Here is a 22680-nt window from a genome sequence, read left to right as displayed (position 1 = left end):
TGTCGATCTGTCCCTGGGAGTCTTAGGCTGACGACACTAGGATGAGGGACAAAAACTAATATACACGAGGTAACTCCAAGATTGCAGTTAAGAGCCAAGCTGTGTAGTGAAAGTTAAATGGAAGTAGAGATTATATAAGAGGTAGATGACTTGGACCAGGAACATCTAGCAAAGATTTCCTGGGAAAAATGAGACTCCAGCTGGACCTGAAGGAGTAACAAGATTTGGATGGATGTGGGGAAGAGGTGAGAGAACCCCAGTAGGGATGACCGCAGAGGCATGAAGACGTCCGTGGGTCCTGGAATGTTGGCATGGAGTTGGGTGAGGCCAGATTGCATGGGGCCTTGGCAGTCAAGCAGAGGGCAATTATATCTCTGCTTCTCTGTTGGCAGAGCCTTATTTTGAGTCTGATTTTTTTTAAACATTTAACAATATTATCTTTGTATTTTTTAAACCTGCCACACTGTATGCAGTGTTGACTGGTATCTACAGATGTTAACAAAATTAATATGGACTTAACTATGCTGTATAGTTTCAAATTCTTGCATTTTTCTGATTAGCACTTTCTATTCTGTGACTCTGTATTTGTTAAAACTTTGGTTACGTTCTGCCGTATTTGAAGTTTTTCTCAATGTGCTCTCAGAGCTCTTCATATGTAATCCCTTCAGGTCAATTTTGTGTCTAGGTGGCTATCAGGGAAGGTCAAGAGTGGTAGGTAGGTTTAGTTTCTTCTTAGGACTGGCCCCTTTTCTACATTTTCTGCTCAGTCTTGACAAGTATGTTGAAGTTATATATTCAACAGATAAGTGCTTGTAGATGGATGTCAAGTGAGTTCATGTGTTCAAATTCCATAAATTCTCTAAGTGTTAAGTTTCACTTTAAGTGTTGCATATATATATATTTTTTATTTTTTTTTAAGATTACTTATTTATTTATTTGACAGAGAGAGAGAGAGACAGCGAGAGAGGGAACACAAGCAGGGGGAGTGGGAGAGGGAGAAGCAAGCTTCCCGCAGAGCAGGGAGCCCGATGCAGGGCTTGATCCCAGGACCCTGGGATCATGACCTGAGCCGAAGGCAGACACTTAACCGACTGAGCCACCCAGGCACCCCTGCATATATTTTAAATTAAAAAAACCTGGAAATACAATGTGTGTTAAATACAGTAGGTTTAATTTCAGTATTAGTTACTTATTAGGTTAAATTTATTTCTTTAAATGCTGATACTTTATTATAACTTTTTCAAGTGGAAATTTCCTAAGGTGTATGTAATATTGAATGCCTCATTAGCCAGGGTTTATTATCCAAAATTGAACCTTCCTTGATGATTAAGAGTAACAAAGATCAGTTATTGAACCCGTTTAAAAATGGCTGCCCTTGGGTATTCTGGAGTTGTATTGGGTAGTTTGCCTTTACGTTAAATGGCCTCTAGACTGCTCTGTTGTTTTGTTTTTACGGTTCTTTAGTCATCCTTCATTGTTCTTGGCATAGTTGCTTCTAGCAGTATTCTTTGCGTCATTTTAAATCTATTGATAACTAAACTTGTAAGACCAGAAGCTTGATTTTTATCAATTGATAACTAGGTTTGTAACCAGTTATTTATTGTATACACAAGTATTAGTTAGTAAACTTTGGGTGAGAGCTGAAGGTGTCTTGTTTCTCTGAGAGGTGACATTCTTAGGTGTTGTGGTAGCTGTTTCTCTTATGGTTAGAGGCCTCGTAGGATTGAGACTGTCCTTGGGTAATGAAGTCACTGAAATACTGACCTACCAGTAAAGTGACACAATAATGTACTATGTAAGGATTTATTATTTTTATGGAAATGTATTTTTTTGTATTCTTGTTCAACCATGTAAATAAAGCTTAGAATGAGTGAAGAGTAAATAGGGAGTTAATGAAAGTCTATGATTTGTCTAGTAAATACTGTCTTAGAAACAATGAGGGATACCTAATAACAAAACACAAAATGCCTGTCTTTGAAAAATGTATAGTCTGATTGTCAGAATAATGCGTACGAGAAATGACTAGAATGGTTGCCTTCTATTCTGTGGCCAAAATATTTTCTCAGTTAACTTTTTCAGCATGCTTAATTTGTGAATAGTATTTTGCTGGAATGTGTTTAGACAATTATCATGCTTAATTTAGTTCATCATCTGTAAGAATCTAGAGCAGTGACTCTCAGTTATCTGTAGTAATGGACCAGATTTTTTCCACCAATATGTCAGAGACCAACACATGATCCTACTGTACATAACTGGTCTGCAGCTTGGACCACATGTGACACATCATGTTACAATTACAAGTTCAGTAATCCCCAAACTATTCTATGCCCTATTCAAGGCAAGTTCATTGGTCATGCGCTTGGATGTTGTAGCGATCTCAAATTGCTCTAAAGTTTCTAAACTCTTACCTTTTATTTACTTGTCTTTTCATGGGTTTAGTACCCATGAAAAGCTCACGGATCATTGCTGGTCCCTAGACATGGGACATTTGTCTACCTTGTACATTTTTGCCCCATTGTTATTTGATGGCCAGCAGGAGGTTTGGGAAACCACTGAATGGGATCATGAGCATCCCTCTTAAAGTGGTTTTATATGGTCTTGGGGCACATGGATGGAGTCGGTGGATGGTTACCTGTAGTCTTTTTCTTTCTTTCTTTCTTTCTTTCTTTCTTTCTTTCTTTCTTTCTTTCTTTCTTTCTTTCTTTCTTTCCTTTCTTTCTTTTCTTTCTTTCTTTCTTTCTTTTTCTTTCTTTTTTTCTTTTTCTTTCTTTCTTTCTTTCCTTCTTTCTTTCTTTCTTTCTTTCTTTCTTTCTTTCTTTTCAGAGAGGGGGAGAAGGGGGTGTTGGGGCAGAGGGAGAGGGAGAGAGAGAATACAGCATGGAGCCCGATGTGGGGCTCATTCTCACAACCCTAAGATCATGACCTGAGCTGAAATCAAGAGTTGGATGCTCAACCGACTGAGCCACCCAGGTGCCCCTGGTTACCTGTAGTCTTCACTAGACTTAGCTCTGTGACCATCCCAGACCCTTTTGGTACATAGCTTCAGGTTTATGGCCTTTTTCTTCCTATGTCACCTGTCAGAGGATAGTCTTTTAAGCTGCTAGTATGTTGAGGGGGAGTGGTAGAATAAGTATCATTGTAGCCGACTAAGTGATGGACTCAGTTGTTATTTAAAGCAACACTCTAGGAAATGGATTGCAGATCCAAGATAATAATGAAGACAACAACAACAAAGTGTGAGCCTCAGGCTAGTGAGGGAGCAGTAGATGTGGTGTTAGAGAGTCACTTTGGTTCTAGAGGGCTCTGTTGTACAAAGGTCCTATGTACCTTGTGGAGGTTTTTCATGTTTCTCTGCCAGAGTGCTATTCTCCCTGAAAGCTTTTAAGATAATGACTAGCTGGCATGGTGACCCCTGAAGCAGGGATATTGCATTCTTCACTGTTGGTGGACTGGTGGGGTCCTCTCTAGCCACCAGCACTCCCACAACATCCTCTTACACTGTCCTTTTTTATATACTTTGCTTGGTGTCCATTTCAAATGAAACAGCCTTCTCTACTTGGAGAGAGACAAATCACTTTTTCATGATGACTGTCATCTTGGCTTCTTGGAAGTACTCAGTGAAATTGGTCTGGGGTCAGAAGTACACAGAATGAAGATGAAAAATCTTGTTCTCATTTTAGTGTGTTAAAGTGATGAATAGGCTAACTCCTGGCAGATGTCTGTGCCATACTAAAGTCTTTTAATTGTTGGCAATCTTTAATAGGAACCTTTTAAAAAAGAGAGCGACAATTCCCATTGGTAGTAAAAAGGAAGAAGAAAATAATTTCATTTATAATAAGCTGAAGGCATTTGTGCTGGTAGAAGAGTCTCTTTTGTGCAATATATTTGCTTCCCTTTATTCAAATTACGAAGAGAAAGGTAGAATGGTATAAATAGTCTTGAGCTAAAAACATAAAATTAAAATTCAGTTGGAATGTAGGTTGAGAAATTATTGCAGAGATTTTTTTGTATAAAAAGTAAGTATAACAAAAATAAAAGGAAAACTCATTCATTTTGGAAATACTTACTATTTAAGCCCTTGAGTGTTTTTATGCTGCTTCCAAGGGCTTTACTTTTATAAGTTTTATCCTTCTAAAAGGATAGCTTTTTTCTAACTTGCTTTTAATGAGATTGTCATCAGCTTTTTTCTTCCCTATTCCTATGCCCTTTATCTTTAATCGGAGAATTTTTTGCTAGTCTCTAAGGCAAAGAAAGGAATAAATGAACATTTTTAAAGCAGTTTGTGCTTTGTGGGTCTCTAAAATACAAGTATTTTTCACTATTTTAACGGCATCTTTTCCTCAGTAGTCTGGCTCATAAAATCCTTGAGGCATCTTTTTCTTACATATTTTAGCTCATTTATGTTAATATAGTCAATTACTAGTTTCCTTTTTTTGTCAGCTGAGAATAACAAGACACAGTGGGAATTCGTCACTTCTAGAGCAAAAATTCATAGCATCAGGATCCTGGCTCAGACTTTATAGAATATAACATTCTGAGAGAAACAGAGAGAGAGTGCAAGGGTGCATGAGCACATGCACACGTGCACATGAGAAAGTTCGTTTTGAAAGATAGTTATGCTAGATATAAGATTCTTGGTTGACAGGTTTTTTCTTTCAATGCTTTGAATATGTTATCCCACAGCGTTGTGGCCTCCGATGTTTCTGATGGGAAGTCAGCTGTATGATTTCATCTGACTCATTATATGAGTGAGCTAGGGTGAGGGCAATGCAGACCCAGTATTCTTGACCAGTCCCGCTGGGGTAGAGCCTCCATTTTATGAGTAGGAGCTAGGGAGAAGAAGGAAGCCCCTGATCGCAGAGGGACTTGCCTGGGAATAGAGTTCCAGTTAACAGTGAGCTGGAGACAGATGAGACATTCTGGTGGCCTGCACCTTCTGAGCAGAAACTGTGGCCTTAGACTGAGAAGTGGGGAGAGAAGGGAAAGCACTATCTTCTTGGCTACTCCTGCCGGGAGTAGATATTCTGTCACACTGGACTGGGAGAGAACCAGATTATGACTCAGATACCACATACTTGTTGTTCTTATCAAGGTTTAGTAGATTTTCTTGAATAAGTATTTCTCCATTTGCTATATGCCATTAGGACAGTTCCCAAAACTGTTTTGTTTTGTTTTTATAAATTTCACCAGTTATGTTTGTTTTACTGGAGAGAAGTTCTGCTGGGCTCCTCATGTTGCCATTTTGGAAATGACCCCTACCCCCAAAGGGAGTTAGTTTTCACTCCCAAAACAAAAGTTATGGGAGCCAAAAATTTTTTAACCAAGACTATAGAGTAACTGGTGTGTTGCTGAGAAGTTAGTGCTTCTGAACATAATATATATGGTCTTTCTTTAACCATGTGTTAAAGAAATGTACAACATTTGTGTTCTCCAATGATTTGACATAAAATATAACTTTATAACTCTCCAACATTCATAAAAAGCTTAACTATCACAAATGATACTTGTGGAAGATTGCATGAAGGATATGCAATTTACTGGATATATTGTTTGCTGAAACCATCCACTTTTCTGGGATCTGGCACCACCTCTCCTTGCTCCATCTAAGTTACTTAGTTATTGTATAAATGGCTTCCAGTGCAGTGTGATTCTATAGCTTGGCAACTATTGATTGGTCCAGGGCTGGGCACCCATCCCAAGTTAGGCCAGTCCAAGTCCTTCCCTAGGAATTCTGGAATTGAACTTGATAAAAAAAGTTGTTTCTTCCCAGTGAAGCTTTTGGATATAAAGCCTAGAACTATTAGGAGCTATGTTTCCCACCACATCACCCAGAGAAATGGAGGAGGCTAGTCTGTGGAGGAAGCTAGTCTATGGAGAGAGACAAGAATAGAGCACATGTTCAGAGATGCTTCTTGACTAGGTGTTTTTCTGAGGCCCAACCATATTGTTCCCCTTTGGTGTCATGGATCACCTCAGTATCCTTATTATAAATTTCCTTTTTTTAAAGCTGGCTCAAGTTAGGTTTTGCCACTAGTAATCAAGAGTCTGTGTAGTTTGTTCTAACTTTTGAGTTATCCCAAAGTATGTTCCTCAGAACATTTATTCATTGGTTAATTTCTTTTTAAAAAATAGGATGAGGTTCCATGATTAAATGAATCTAGAGAGGTGCTTAATCTTTATCCCCCATCGAGGTTCACAGTGCATGTTAGCACCGTTCTGTAAGTTTCTGAGAACTTATTTGGTTTTCTGTTTGTTTTTATATACTTTTTACTAGTATATATATTGATTTATTTTACATGCATATTACAATCTTAGCCATTTTTAAGTGTACAGTACAGTAGTGTTAACTATATGTGCCTTGTACAACAGATCTCTAGGACTTTTTCATCTTGTGAAATGAAACTATACCTATTAAATAACAACTCCCCTTAATCTTGTGTATGTTTTTGCTTAAAGCATCTCAATCCTATTTGGAATGAGACTAAATATAAAAGAATGAATAAAATAAAATTGTTTAGAATGATATTTTTTAAGTGAGATAAATGTCAGTATAGATATTTCTAGAGATTATAATATGACTGAAAATTTGTATAGCTATAAATCATAGAAATAAAGTAGGAAATGTGTCAAAGATCTTCTACCTTCCAAATACGTATCTAAAAGCATTACTAAGCATAGGAAACATTATATTTGTCTCTCTTTTGTGTAGGTTTTGTCAGGTTTTTAGAAGGCTATTACATTGTGTTAATAACTAAAAGAAGGAAGATGGCAGATATTGGAGGTCACGCAATATATAAGATTGAAGATACAAATATGATCTATATACCTAATGATTCTGTACGAATTACTCATCCTGATGAAGCTCGGTATGTAGTGGTGGTAACTTCTGTTTTTTTTTGTTTTTTTTTTTTAATGTGATAGACCAATTAGAAGACAAAATATACTCAAAAGATTATAGATGTTATGTTAAAAATGTCAAGTACTAGCTCAGAATTCTATAATTTTGTTCAAGCTCTATTATAAAGCTCCATTATAACATTGATTTAGGTGAAAATCAGCAAAAGCAGCCAAAGCCATTAGGTGAGATGTTATCATTGAGGAACAGAATATTCACTCAGTCTCAACATATACTCCATGAATCTCTTTATTTACAAAGAAAAAAAAATGGCAAACATAATTACCCAAATGTTCAAACTTAGCATCACCAATAATGAGAAAAAACTGACATTATTTGCCTCTCAGTATGAAGCAGCGGGAAGGACACAGATTACCTGTGTAGTTTTCTTGCTAAAAATATATATATTTTTGTTTTATTATGCTGTGCTTACCACAGTGAGTGCAGTTACCATCTGTCACCATACAACGTTATTATAATATTATTAACCATATTCCCTGTGCTATACTTTTCATGCCTGTGACTTATTTTATAATTGGGAGTTTGTACCTCTTAATCCCCTTCACTTATTTCACCCATCCTCCCCTCTGACAATACTTCGCTAAAAACATTTAACCTAAATCTAAGCATGGGAAATAATCAGACAAATCCATCCTTGTGGGGCATTCTGTAAGACAACTGGCCTGGACTCTTTAAAAATGTCAATGTCATCAAAGACAGAAAAAGCCAAAGGACTGCTAGATTTTAGAACAGGCATGACAACCAAATGCAGCACCTGAATATCTGTTGGATCTTGGATTAAAATGTATAACGGAGGGGTGCCTGGGTGGCTCAGTCAGTTGGGCATCTGCCTTCGGCTCGGGTCATGATCCCGGGGTCCTGGGGTCGAGCTCCGCATGGGGCTCCCTGCTTGGCGGGGAGCCTGCTTCTCCCTCTCCCACTCCCCCTGCTTGTGTTCCCTCTCTCACTATCTCTCTCTGTCAAATAAATAAATAAAATCTTTAAAAAGAAAAATGTATAACGGAGGCATGTATACACACCCACACACATAGCTATAAAGTTGTTTATGGGGACATTTTGTATATGGATAATATGCCAGGTGATATTGAATCAATATTAAATTTTAAGTGTAAAAATGATATTCTTATTTAAGAGATTTTGTTTTTTCATATTTAGGAGTGAAGTGTCATCATGTCTGCTACTTACTGAAAATGGTTTAGGAAAATAAAATGTAACTTGTGCATTTAAAGAGAGAGAATGTATATGTGTATGAGAGAGATTTAACAGTGAATTCAGTTGAAGGACATACTGGTATTTATTGTACTGTTTTTCCTTCCAATTTTTCTGTAGATTTGTTTGGAGGAAAATTATTGGAGCCTTGGGAATGTGGGAAAAGTCTATTAATAAGTTGATAAAGAGTAGAATTGATTTATTTTAATACATAAATATATTTATTATAAACATAAGGGTTAAAACGGAACGAAGTTAGGCATGCTTATTAGTTTTTTTTCTTTTTTTAGTAATTTTTTTTAAGAAAGAGAGAGTGGGAGAGGGGCAATGGGAGAGGGAGAGAAAATCTCAAGCAGGCTCAACCCCCAGCATGGAGCCCAACATGGGGCTCAATCTCATGACCTTGAGATCATGACCTGAGCCAAAATCAAGAGTTGGATGCTTAACTGACTGAGCCATCCAGGTACCCCTTATTAGTTTTTAAGTTTAGATTTTAATTACACTCTATACTTTTATAGTGTTGTTCTATATACACAAACCAAAATTTAAAGGTGGTGTGGCTCTCTTGCTTAAGGCCCTCTTAGATTCGTAGATTTTGGACTCTGGTGATACTGTCTTTGATGATATTTGGAAGTGGGGTTGTTAAAAAATAATCTGTTTCATAGATGAAAATAAGAATTTAACAGATAAAATGGTCCTTTGTCTTACACTAACTGAAAAAAATTATATCTCACATAGTTTACAGGCAGGCATGGTATATTAACTAAAATTGAATTAGGTACTCCCCAAAGAAAATAAAAACTTTGATTTGAAAAGATATATGCACCCCAGTGTTTATTGCAGCATTATCTATAATAGCCAAGATGTGGAAACAGCCCAAGTATCCATCAGTAGATGAATGGATAAAGAAAATGTGGTACACACACACACATACACAAAAACACACACAATGGAATATTACTCAGCCATAAAGAGAAAGAGCTCTTGCAGTTCTTTCCATAAGTGAAATAAATCAGACAGAGAAAGACAAATACCATATGATTTCATTTATATGTGGAATCTGAAAAACAATACAAATAACAAGCCAAAAAACAGAAACAGACTCATGAATACAGAGAACAAACTGGTGGTTGCCAGAGGGAAGGGGTGGCAGGATGGGCGAAATAGGTGAAGGGAATTAAGTAGTACAAACTTTCAGTTATGAAGTAAGTCGTGAAGATGAAAAGTACAGCATAGGGAATATAGTCAATAATATTATAATAATGTTTTATTGCAACAGATGGTAAGTATACTTACTATGGTGAACATTGAGTAATGTATAAAATTGTTGAATCACCATGTTGTACACCTGAAACTAATATGACATTTTTTGTCAACTACACTTCAGTAATAAATTTTTTTAAAACAGTGAATCAGATCAGCGCATATGAATCCAAGGGATGGGAAAAAGTTGAAAAGGTTTATATTATTTATAAACCTCATCTTTATGATTCTTTAGCCAGGAGTAGTAAAACAAATTATGTTGTTCTATGTAGTGATTTGACTTCCTTTAGAGAGTGAAATTATTTTAGGATTAATACTGTGTAGCACTGGACATTATCCAGAATAAGATAAAATTATATTAATAGCTTGTTATAGGTAGACTGAAGTACTTTTACTAGATAGGTAAAACTTTTAACATATTTATAAAACTATATAATATAATAATTCATTAAAAAAAGATTTGGTGGGGTGCCTGGCTTGCTCAGTTGGAAGAACGTGTGACTCTTGATCTCAGGGTCATGAGTTTGAGCTCCATGTTGGGTGTAGAGATTACTAAAAAAATAAATAAATAAACTTAAAAAAAGATTTGGTAAAATATTAGGAAATAAAATACAGTACTACTAAACATTTCATATATAATGACAAGTTGAGGTTACTCCTGCCACGCATGGTTGTATCAACAGTAGAAAATTTTGCTAGAGCAGTTCACTACATTAAAATATTGCTGGGAAAAATTACAATCATCTTAATATTTGTAGAAAATATATTTGACAAATTCAGTACCCATTTGTGATCAAAAGTCTTTAAAAAGTTGAAAGAATATGAAAGAAATGTTAACATTTATTAATCCTGAGGGGTAGATATACAGATATTTTATTCTGTACATTTTTTTCAGTTGCAAACTTTGCAATTTAAAATTATGGTTTTTGTAAACATTTTTGCTTGTTTTTGCTACTCTCCTCTCCAACCTCACAGCATTTACAAAGCACGTAATAGTAACAAGAACGGTGTTTACTTCTTGCCCCGAGTCTAAGTTCTCCACACATGTAAGTACATGACTTTCCCTCTCTGGCATGATCAGTGATGAGGAAATGGTCAAACTGTAAAGTTAGGGACTCTGAAGGGACAATCAACAGACTTAGAAATTGCTTCAGATGAAATCCCTACTGCAGTTCTGGATTGAATTCTCAGTTTGTGTTTTTTTTTTAATATTTTATTTTTAAGTAATCTCTATACCCAACATGGGGCTTGAACTCAACCCCGAGATCATCAGTTGCGTGCTCTACCGACTGAGTCAGCCAGGAGCCCCTGAATTCCTCAGTTTAAATGAGAGCATTTACAAGTATAAATGTCTATGTCAAGCTATGAAAAAATAATAGTATTGTGTGACTGTAATATGCTTTTGTTTTTTTATTTTGCTTTTTTTTTAGGTATCTACGAATCTTTCAAAATGTGGACCTATCTAGCAATTTTTACTTTAGGTAAGTTTGAACTTAGTTTCTCCTGACTGACAGGAGAAATGTGTTTATATTATTTTCCAGGGTGGAAAAACAGAATCAGAGGACACAGCGGTACTTCCTCTATTTTTTTAATCGGTCAAACGATTTCATCTAAAAACATAAAGATAAAGGTATTTCTTCCTTTTAAAAATCTGATGTTTGAATATTGAATGGACAAATTACAGGGGAAGTATTCTCACTATAAAAATCATCTTTGTTTTAGGTAGGATTTTAATGAAATAGTCTCGTAATTTTTAATTACATGAATGAAATTTGCATTCAGTTTCTAATACAGAGTTGTAACAATTTCACAGATTGTTTTAGTTAACAATCTAGCAAAATTAGGTAAAAATAAATCCATAATAGAAAGAATTGTTATAATACCAACATACCGCTAATGATCTTGTAAATTAATGTTTTCCTGAAGAGGAATGTGGCATAAAGCATTTATGAAAACATATCCTAAGAAAATAAATTAGGAGAGAAAATATTAATTCCTACTTATAAAGAGACATTTATAGCTTCTCTATTTATGATAGTCCCAAACCAGCAAACCAGCCAATGCAGGGACAACTCAAATACCAGTAACTGAACGATGGGCAAGTAAATTCTAACAGTGCATTAAGATAGAGTATTATACCACCACTGATGTGACCAATATGTAGGCCTAGGAGATGCAGTTATTGTGCTAAATGGAAAATTCTGTCAGCTGTAATATCCAAACTAAAAAGGGAGAACACAAAATAGCATGCACCAAAAAGGACTTGAGTCCCAAGGATCAAACAAGGGCTTAGAGTGTTGTAGCTATTGGTGCTATGCACTGATGGGGTACTTGCATTATTTTAAATTTACTTTTAAATTGTTTGTACAGTTAACCACTTATTTATCTGTGAAATAAAAACATGTTTACTATGTAGAATGGGTTATGTTTTCATTGTTGTGAAGCTGAAGGAAGTTCATTATTTTAACAGTGGTCTAGTGAAGGGTTCCTAAAGAAAGCATTTTCACTTTCACAAATGTTTATTGAATGTTTATTTCCATTATGTTTATCTCAGTCATCTGCTTTTCTGTCTTTATTGCTTAATTTTATGTTTATAGCATCTGCAAGTTGTTACTGAAACTTGGTGGTACTGTTAGAAATGGTCTTCTCCACGATTTCAACTTCGTTTGCATCCCCATGCTGAGCTCTGGGATCAAGTAATCCCAGAAGTAAAAGTATGTCAGTTATGGTTTTTGTGTCTAATAAGTAAGCTTAAAAAAGGATATACTACATTCTTAAGATTAGGCTGGAATAAAGCAATTATTCTAACGGAAAAATTGATTTTTAAAAGTTAAAAATCAACATCCTCCCCCCACCGCCAACTGCTGTGATATTGACATATAACATCTGTAAGTTTAAGGTGTACAGCGTGATGATTAGATACACATATGTATTGTGACATGATTACCACAATAAGGTTAGTCAACACCTCCATCCCCTCACATAATTATGTGTGTGTGTGTGTGTGTGTGTGTGTTAAAAACATTCAAGATGTACTCTCAACAGATTTCAAGTTATAATTCATTAATGTTAATTACAGTTACCATGCTATGCATTAGATCCCCAGATATTATTTATCTTATAGCTGGGAGTTTGTACCATGTAACCAACATCTTCCCATTTTTCCCACTCTACCCTTTTCCCATGCCCCAGCCCCTGGCAACTACCATTCTACTTTCTATTTCTATGAGTTTGGCTTTTTTAGGTTCTGCATAGAAGTGAAGAACATATAGAAATAATTAGACTTATTTCCCTTAGCATACTGCCCTCAAATTCCATCCCATGTTATTGCAAATAGCAGGATTTCCTTCTTTTTTTTATGGTTGAGTAATATCCTATATCCATTCATCCATTGCTGGACTCTTAGGATGTTTCCATGTCTTGGCTATTGTGAATAATGGTTACAGTCAACAGGGGGCTGCATATATCTCTTCAAGATGGTGATTTCATTTCTTTTGGCTATTTACTCAGAAGTGGGACTGCTGGAATATATGGTGGTTGTATTTTTAAATTTTTTAGGAACCTCCATACTGTTTTCTCTAGTGGCTGCACCTATTTTCATTCCCACCAACAGTGCACAAGGGTTCCTTTTTCTCCACAGCTTAGCCAACGTGTGTCTCTTATCTTTTTGATAATAACCATTATAGGAGGTATGAGTTGCTATCTCATTGTGGCTTTAATTTGCATTTCCCTGATGTGATGATGAACATTTTTTCACGTATCTGTTGGCCATTTTCTTTGGAAGAATGTCTATTCAGGTCCTTTGCCCCCTTTTAAATTGGATTTTGGGTTTTTTTGTTTGTTATGTTTTGCTCTTGAGTTTTATGAGTTCCTTATGTATTTTGGATATTAACTCCTGATCAGATAGATGGTTTGTAAATATATTCTCCCTTTACATAGGTTGCCTTTTTATTTTGTTAACTTTTTTTTTCCTGTGCAGAAACTTTTTAGTTTGCTGTTGTCCTACTTGTTTATTTTTGCTTTTGTTGCTTGTGTTTTTGGTGTCATATCCATAAAATCTTTGCTGAAAGCAATGTCAAAGAGCTTTTCCCCTTTGTCTTCATCTAGTAGTTTTATAGTTTTTGGTCTTATATTTAAATATTTAATCCATCTTGAGTTAATTTTTGTGAATGGTGTAAGACAAGGGTCCAATTCATTCTTTGCATATGGGTATCCAGTTTTCCCAGCACTATTTATTGAAGAGATTATCCTTTCCCCATGTGTCTTCTTGGCTCCCTTGCTAAATAGTTGACTCTCTATGCATGGGTTTATTCTGGGCTTTCAGTTCTGTTCCACTGATCTATGTGTCTGTTTTATGTCATGCTACTTTGAATGCTGTAGCTTTGTAAAAAAGTTTGAAATCTGAAAGTGTGATGCCTCCATCTTTGTTCTTTAAGATTGCTTTGGCTATTAGTGGTCTTTTGTGTTCCATACAAATTTTAGGATTGTTTTTCCTATTTCTGTGAAAAATGTTATTGGAATTTTGATAGGGATCTATGGATGGCTTTGGGTAGTATGGACATTTAAACAACATTAATTCTTCTGCTGTATGAACATGAGGTATCTTTCCATTTTTTTGTGTCTTCAGTTTATTTCATCAGTATTTTATAAATTTCCAGTGTAAGATCTTTCTCCTCCTTGGTTAAATTTATTCCTAAGTATTTTATTTTTTGATGTTATTGTAAATGTGATTGAAAAGTCAATGTCTTAATACAATATTTATCCCTGAAATTAGATGCTAGTAAAATTAATGGCTCCATCTAGCAAATATGGTAAAATTGAATTTCACAGATGAAACAGATTAATTTCAGTCAAATTATATGAATAAATTAAAGAAGAAATAATAATTGAAATAATATGTAAGTCTCCAGGCAAAATTGTAACCACCTTAAATATTACTAAAGTATTTTATGAATTTGTGTAAATCTAAAGAATTCTAGATACCTTCTGAAATTCTGTGCTAAAATGTATAGCTAGAGATACTTTAAAAATTATTAATTATGTGAAATCAGGATTGTAAAATAGGTTTCTTTTGGCCTCAAGGCCAAATTTTATTTGCAAAGACTGTTGTAACTTTTTGGATGGTTGTTACTCTCCTAAAACATGTTTTATTGTAATGGCTTGTATTAATTGCTTATTCCTGTTTTATTATGAAGTCGATTATGGTACTGCCACTAATAATTAATAGAATTATTTTTGTTGATATGTAAACTAGAGTACAGACTGTGCACTATTGGATATTGTGGATATTGTAACATCTATGGAACTCCATTCAGATATGTATGAGAGTGTGACCCCTTTGCACAAGGCTGTGAAGTTAAAGTGATTTCACTGTGAAGCAAAAAATGCAAATTGCAAGTCAGTGAATGTTGATCATTCGCATTGTATTGTATATTTCTAATTGTGCAAATGCCTAAGTCATGCAATGATTTTTTTAATTGAAGCATAGTAGACATACCATATTATGTTAGTTTCAGGTGTACAACATAGTGAGTTGACAATTCTATATATTTCTCAGTGTTCACAATGATATAGTCATCTGTCATCATACAACATTATTACGATATAGTTGATTATATTCCCTGTGCTGTACTTTTCATCCCTGTGACTTATTTTATAACTGGAAGTTTGTACCCCTTGATATCCTTTACCTGTTTTGCCCATCCCCCATCCCCTCCCCTCTGGCAACCACCAGTTCTCTGTATTTGTGCGTTTATTTCTGTTTTTTGTTTGTTTGTTTGTTTGTGTTGGTTTTTAGATTCCGCATATAAGTGAAATGATGCAGTATTTGTCTTTCTCTGTCTGACTTATATCACTGAGTGTAATGCCCTCTGGGTCCATCTATGTTGTTGCAAATGGCAAGAGCTCATTTTTTTAATGGCTGAGTAATATTCCATTGTATAGATATACCACATCTTCTTTATCCATTCATCTGTCAGTGGACACTTAGGTTGCTTCCATATCTATATCTTGATTATTGTAGATAATGCTGCAGTAAACATAGGGGTGCATATATCTTTTCAAATTAGTGTTTTTGTTTTCATTGGGTAAATACCCAGAACTGGAAGTACTGGATTGTATAGTATTTCTATTTTTAATTTTTTGAGGATGTAGTGATTTTTAAGTTTCTAATTATATTCATGGTTTACTGTGTTTTATAGTGTTTATTTGAATAGTTTTGCTTCCAAGTAATTGAATGGGTGCTAATGTGGTTCAGTTTTTAATTCCATATAGGAGCCAAGACTGAAATATGTTTTGCTTTTATAATTCTTATTAAGTTTCAGTTATGTTCTCAGTTACAGCTATGATCTGTCCCACTCACTTCAGTATAATCTCACTGTCTTGCGAATGCCCCTGGAGATGTTAAAGTCAGAAACAACCCAGCCTCGCCAGGAGAGTTTCGACATCTTTGAAGATGAAGGATTAATTACACAGGGTGGAAGCGGTAGGTGGTTTTCAGCACATCTAATGTAGGTTAATATGGCATCCGTGAAATGGCATCTCATTAAATTAACTCACATTTCCTTCATATTTCTCTGTCCCTTATTGCTCTGTGTCCTTATATGAGGTTGTTTTGGATATATAAACTTGACCAATTCATTTTTATAGAGCTCATTAATTACGATGTGATTTCATTTGTGGGCCAGCCAGAAAATTGTATGCTGACATTTCCTAGCAAATATTCATGTATTTTTAATGGAATGCATTTAGGTCTAGGCTTTTGGTGAAGTTTGAATGGAGAATTGGTTTTTTTGAATATTGGAGAATACACACCACCACCTTATTTTCCTTCATAGAGAGTTTTGGCAAAAATTCACCATGGATTATCTCTTGTGTCCTAGAAATTTACTACAATATCTCTAATTCTTATAAAAACTCTGCTCAGTTGGTATGATGCCACTTTTAAAGAAATAAAGACTAAGTAGGAAACAGGCATAGAGATTAAGATCACATGGCCAATGTGCCAAGGAACCAATGCAGCGGGTCAGAGGTTCTTATTTTGATTGGTCCCAGCTTGACCCAGGTGTCCCTCATAGGCCTGCTTCTGTCAGGACCACTGTAGGATCACTGCAGGGCCACATGTGGGGTCATCCTGGAGATCCTAAATGAACCAGTCGCACAACAGGATGGTTACCTTTATCCCTAGATTTTTGGGTTGGCCTAGAACTTTAAAGCCTGAGGCAGTGCTAAAATGAATGTTGTGAAGGAATCATTTCAGACTTAAAGCCGTTTAGCTGACTTGGATATACTTTGGAAACATAGGAAGTCAACAATGTCTCGGACACCTTGCTCTGTGCAACCTGAATAATAGTGATGAAGATGTGGGTGCAGAGTTAGCAGTGCACTTTGCACGTATTATTTAATCTGAACATATCTCTGAGGTGAATAGTAGTAGCATTGTTTTACAGTTCAGAAAATTGAAGTTCAGAGATGTTAAGTAACTTGCCAAAGGTTACAGAGACTGGTAAGTGGCAAAAACAGGACTCTAGTTCTTGTGTGTGCTATTTGTGCTCTGTGTAAAGCATTGAAAGGGCAGAGAAGGTTCAGTTTTTAGGAATCAAACCAAGTGCATTTGACACAGTATATAAACACTCTTAACATACCATGTTTTGAGAAGAAAAATAGCCTGCTATCCAGAACTGTTACAGTCTTTTTTTTAAAAAAGTTTTATTTATTTATTTGAGAGAGAGAGAGAGAGAATGGGCATGAGCAGGGGGAGGGGCAGAGGGAGAGGGAGAGAAATCCTCAAGCAGATTCCCCACTGAGCTCAGAGCCTGGCCCAGGGCTCGATCTCAGGACTCTGAGATCATGACCTGAGCTGAAATCAAGAGTTGGACACATAACCAACTGAGCCACCCAGGCGTCCCACTGTTACAGTCTTTTAAGCCATAATCATACTTATTTCTCATTTTGCCCTTTATATAAGTTTTGTAAAACTCATCAGTGTTTAATAAATGTATCTGGATATGTTGAAATGATGTTTGGTGAAATTAATTTCTTCATATAGAAAAAGCCTGATACGGTAGTAACTGCCACTTACAGAAGTATCAGTAAGGCACCAGGCTTGTTCGAAGCACTTTGTGTGCATTGCCAACATTACCATCTTTACAACCACACGATACAGGTACAGATGAGCAAATGCGCACTGAGGTAGTAAGTAACACTCTTGATCACAGCTGTCACCCTGCTGACAAGAGTCAGGGCCCGTATTTGGACCCAGGCACTCGGACCCCGGAGCAGTGCTTCCAGCCGCTGCCCGATGCTCTCTCTCAGCCTAGTCATGTATTTGTCCATGTGTCCTTAATTTCCCTCTTGTTTACTTTCCTCTTAGGTTAAAAAACTCTCACAAATCAGAAAAATGTGTTTATTCTTTTACTTTGTACAGAATCAGCGCAGTGTTCTGGGTGATGATACGAGTTATATCCACTGAAAATGGCAATTCTGTTAATCAGGCATTTTATTTTGAAGTTAAAAACAAAAACTTAAAGATGAATATAGACCAATTTCCTTATATTTCTGGTACCAACTTTTATTTTTCAGGTGTATTTGGGATCTCTAGTGAGCCTTATATGAAGTATGTGTGGAACGGTGAACTTCTGGATATAATTAAAAATACTGTGCATCGTGACTGGCTGTTGTATATTATTCATGGGTTCTGTGGGCAGTCAAGTATCCTTTTTTTAAAAAAACTAAGGTATATATTATTAAACTTATGCTGTATCAATCTGTAGAAGACTGTATAGGAACTATAAGATTATTAATTACCATTCTGTGCACCCAGCAGGAAAACTTACTGATGATATCAGATAGTGGAAATACAAAGAGGTATGCAGATCATTTGAACAGATCTCTTATGTACACAGAAAGATAAACATCAGGAAAGAAAATGCTACGTGCATAGCAAGTGATATAGGCAATAAGTATCATTCATACCTGAGAGGAGGAGAAGATTCACTGACAGGTGGGGAGGATGGGGGGAGGCTCATAGGAAAAGGCAGGCTTGGCCTGTCACATCCTCCCCACCTTAGTCAGACCTTAGCAGGAAGCAGGGAGCAAATTCCTAGGTGGGGAAAGCACCATGAGTGTAGGGGTAGAAAAGTTCATGGGAGTGTTCCGCCTTGGGTGTAAAATCCTTGGGAGGTAACAATGTAGTGGGTTGTGGGGAGTCATATTGCAAGTCACCAGATTGCTTTGGTGGTCAGACTGAGTAAGCATTTTGGGTTTGGTGCCTGAACATTTGGAAGTTTTTTTCAAGAGGGTAATGTAGAGGGGAGTACTTAGAAAGGTTCAGTTGACACTTATTTTCAAGCTGGATTAAATAAAATGAGACTAGAACAGGGGGCATGAGTTAGGAAAAGATTGCTGTGGTTCAGGCATAATGTGATAAAGTCCTGGATTGGAAAGGGACAAAAGAGGGTAAATAGATGTAGGTTGAACCTTGGGTTAAGCTGATTTTGAGTTCAATTTTATAAATACTTTTTTTCCTTTTATTTAATTTCTACCTATGGTTAAAACCTTTCCAGAAAGTGCTATTATGCTATGAGGCTTAGAGAGGCAGTGTATACTTTCTAGGAGTAGTATTTAGTTGTTTCCTGTCCCTTTTTGAGATCATGTAGGGCATTTGTACACCTAGCTTGTTTTCCAGTTGACATTCTTTCTTCTGTCTTAGGTTTTTTAAGGCCTATGGTGAAAACTGTAAAGGAGTGGTCGTTTTGAGATCATTAAGTGGGTAAACGTGGTTACTGATATTTTTTCTTGCACTAGAACATTTGGGAGGAGTGGGATCAAGGGGTATAGCCGGAGAGGTTAGTCCTAAAGAGGACCGGTGGTGCTTTCTTTCTGGCAAATGAGGAAGAAGAGAGGCTAGATGAAGACACAAAGGAAGCTTAAAATGAGGATGAGTGAGATTTATGCACTACACTTGCAAGTAAGCCTCATTACTTTATAATCATTTCCAAGCAGTGAGTAGTAGTATCTGCTTGGTTTGTTCACTGAATAATGAGATTTGGCCCTGAATTACCATTTCTGCTTCCAAAAGTGAAATGTACCTGGAAAGAACACAAGGTTTTCACCACCAAGGACACCAAGAAGAATGTGCTGCAGTTTCTAATGGCATTTTCCAAGAGGTAGTTCTAAACTGTTTTGTATCATCAAGAGCTAACTCAGGGCCAGGCATATATTAAGCACAGTAAATGTTTGTGTTTTTAAAATAGCGAATAGCACCATGGATTATAATTTTAAAGCTCATTAGTTTAGATGATGAAACTAGTTTCCTAGCTGTCAAGCATTTAATGAATTCCGGAAGTCTTTATGGTGATAAAAGAAATTGCTGTATATTCAGCGCTTACTATAGGACAGGCACTGGTTTCCACACATTACCTAACCTAGTCCTCCTAACCACCTCATAAAGTTAGTTACTTTACTAGTACTTACACCATTTGACAGAAGATGAAACTGAGGCTCAGAAAGCTAAATAAGGTGACATAATCGATAAGCTGCATATCAGTTAAATAATTCACAGTGTTTAGTTTTTGCAGTTAGGTGACAAATTTGGGTAACTTTTACAGTATTATACTTACTCCATTCCCTAAGTATTATATGTTGCTTCATATTTAACCCCCTGTTAAGTGACATATGCTCTCTTTGAGAGGTGTATGATCTCTGAAGACTAAAGAAGGATTAGTTGTACCCATTTACATCCTTTAGTTGGCGATAAGGAGAGACCAGGTCTTCCCTTGGCCGCTAACCCTACACCTTTTTACCACTTCCTCTAAAATTCATGGAAACCACTCCTTAGGGAGGCCTGTTTTTGCCTTAATACCTGCTTCATTTGGAAGAACAGTTAGAGCCAATGCTGTTCCATTCTTGGGTAGAACTTTTTGGTGTTCTTTAACCTTCCGAACAAGATATATTTAAATGCATATTTAAGGTCTAAGGATTCTCTTGGTGTGGTGTAACAGTTCGGTGTGAATGCTCAAACAGCTTTAACTTGATTTCTAAGAGCTGTTGATCTACGGACGACCAGTCTATGTGACTCTAATAGCCAGAAGATCCAGTAAGTTTGCTGGGACCCGCTTTCTCAAGAGAGGTGCAAACTGTGAGGTAAGGTGGAGAAGCAATGGCACTGCTTAACCTTTCACATCAACCTTGCTGACAGAGGAAGCCAAGTGGGATTCGAGAAAGTGGCATTTCTTAGTATGGGATATGATCAAGAGAATAATTAATGCTCCGGAGTATCTGAAACTTGTGAGGAATGTGACTAGTATACGGATGTTCTGAAAAATCAACTATCTTAGAGCCAGTTATGCATTGCCTTGGGGAGTTATGACATGTCTCATGTTTTGGAGAATGAGCCATTTCTGTAAGATACGAAAAAATGTAGTGCATATTTAGTGTAGTGACTAAAATGGCAAAGCACCTCCATCAGAGGAGTAAGTGGAGGGGAGCACTCATTGGAAATGCATCCTTGATGAGAAGAAAAGGTAGAGCGAGGCATGGAAACCCCTTCCCCCCTCGCCTCTGCTTTAGTTGGGCTCCAGGCAGGCTCCTATTCTGCTCGGCCCTGGAAAATAACCACAACAGAAGTCCTATCCTGCCACCAGTCATGTCATCTCCTCCAAGTGTTTCATCTCTATTTGCAGTAGACAGCTTGAGTCTTAAGCAGATGTGTGATTGGGTAGACAGATTGAGTGAGACATTGGGTTTGAATCCTGGGTTAAAATAGCACCATTGTTCTTAAAATTATATCAACAATGAAAATAGTTATAACTGGTGCCCTAAGAAAATTCACAATTTTGCTATGTTACTTATTTTTTAATATTTCACAGATAATCAAGCAGACATGTTATTAATGCTTCTAAAATTATTCTTTGTCATATCCTTCTATACTTTTATAAGTCAAGCTATCTCAAGACCTTTTTTTCCCCCTTCTGTCCATCAGGAATTATTTGAATCTCACTCTTTTGTCCTTTCATTCCTCCCTGGTCTTCAGAATTGAAGTTTTATATTCTGCTGGTCTTCCTAACCTCCTGTATAATTTCATGTAATTGTTTTCCTTTTCTCTTCCTCTCTGCCATTTATATCACTCAAGCTGTTCTCTGTCTGCTACTTGTATTATTAGCTATTTAATTTGATTTTTTCCTAGTCTATTCTCGGCTATTTTTAATTGCCTTTCTTTGTTGCATTTTAATGGTTTTCCTTTCCTAATGTGCACATTGAATATTGATCAACATTTACCTCTTTTAAAATGCTCTAAGGATGGAAATTATAATTTCATTGTATACTTGGAAATTTTTTCCACTAAAAAATTCTAAGAACATAAAATATCTTTAAATGCCCCCTTTCTTTTCAGGGTGATGTTGCAAATGAAGTGGAGACTGAACAAATACTCTGTGATGCTTCTGTGATGTCTTTTACTGCAGGAAGTTATTCTTCTTATGTCCAAGTTAGAGGATCCGTCCCTTTATACTGGTCTCAGGACATTTCAACTATGATGCCGAAACCACCCATTACATGTGCGTGCAGCAGTCTTTTAATTATGACTCTTTACCCACACTTTGAGATGATGAACTGTTGTCACAGAAATCCATAAATTCTTAGATGCTAACAAAATTTTAGTACTGGAAAGTAGATAATTTAGAAGAAGGACTTCTGTTAACTTTATTCAATAACTTTATCATTTTTCTTTTGTTTTGGCTGCTAGTAAATTGTATTTTACTTCAGAAATGTAAGAATCAGTCAGATTCAGTAAATGCATGAAGAATGAGTATCTGATAAGCTCAAGAGGAACTTGGGAAGTGGAACTACTAGATTAGTTGAATTGCATTTCTTTAAACATTAAAAAAGAGAATGAAACCCTATACTTGTTTTATTCTTGCTTTATGATTTTCATTCTGGTATTTATTCATCCTTTTTATCTCCCTCAGTGGATCAGGCAGACCCATTTGCACATGTGGCTGCCCTTCACTTCGACCAGATGCTTCAAAGGTTTGGCTCCCCCATCATCATCTTGAATTTAGTGAAGGTATGATGTGCTCGTCTGTTTGGTTATGAAATTCAGTCACACTGGAAAATCCTTTCCTCAGCCCAAAGGGGTCATTCTTGTAGCCTGCTTTACCTGTCCCCAGAGGAGGGGTCTATAGACTTCCTGTGCTGTGACAGAGCACTGCGTCTGACGTCCAAGCCACCGTCTAAGCCTTCGGTTCAGTGTGGCCTCTTCCCTGGGTACCTGGGAGAAGCAGCAGTATGTTTCC

At 36.4% G+C, this 22680-nt stretch overlaps 1 protein-coding gene across 3 annotated transcripts in view; it reads left to right on the top strand.

Moving 5' to 3' along the window:
* FIG4 (FIG4 phosphoinositide 5-phosphatase) overlaps positions 1–22680 on the top strand; it is a 118900-nt gene that overhangs the window by 17425 nt on the left and 78795 nt on the right. For 2 of the 3 annotated variants that reach the window (XM_036075320.2, XM_036075323.2), the window contains exons 4-10: positions 6710–6866; positions 10819–10869; positions 15724–15872; positions 17969–18097; positions 20430–20530; positions 21780–21942; positions 22354–22451. In XM_036075320.2, the coding sequence (XP_035931213.1) occupies positions 6710–6866; positions 10819–10869; positions 15724–15872; positions 17969–18097; positions 20430–20530; positions 21780–21942; positions 22354–22451 (848 nt within the window). The remainder of the gene's footprint in view (positions 1–6709; positions 6867–10818; positions 10870–15723; positions 15873–17968; positions 18098–20429; positions 20531–21779; positions 21943–22353; positions 22452–22680) is intronic. The other variant, XM_036075327.2, reaches the window with a different exon arrangement.

This window comes from Halichoerus grypus, chromosome 9, assembly GCF_964656455.1.
Source record: "Halichoerus grypus chromosome 9, mHalGry1.hap1.1, whole genome shotgun sequence".
NCBI lineage: Eukaryota > Metazoa > Chordata > Mammalia > Carnivora > Phocidae > Halichoerus > Halichoerus grypus.
Note: the sequence above shows the minus strand (reverse complement) of the source record. Positions and strands in the feature narration are given on the sequence as shown.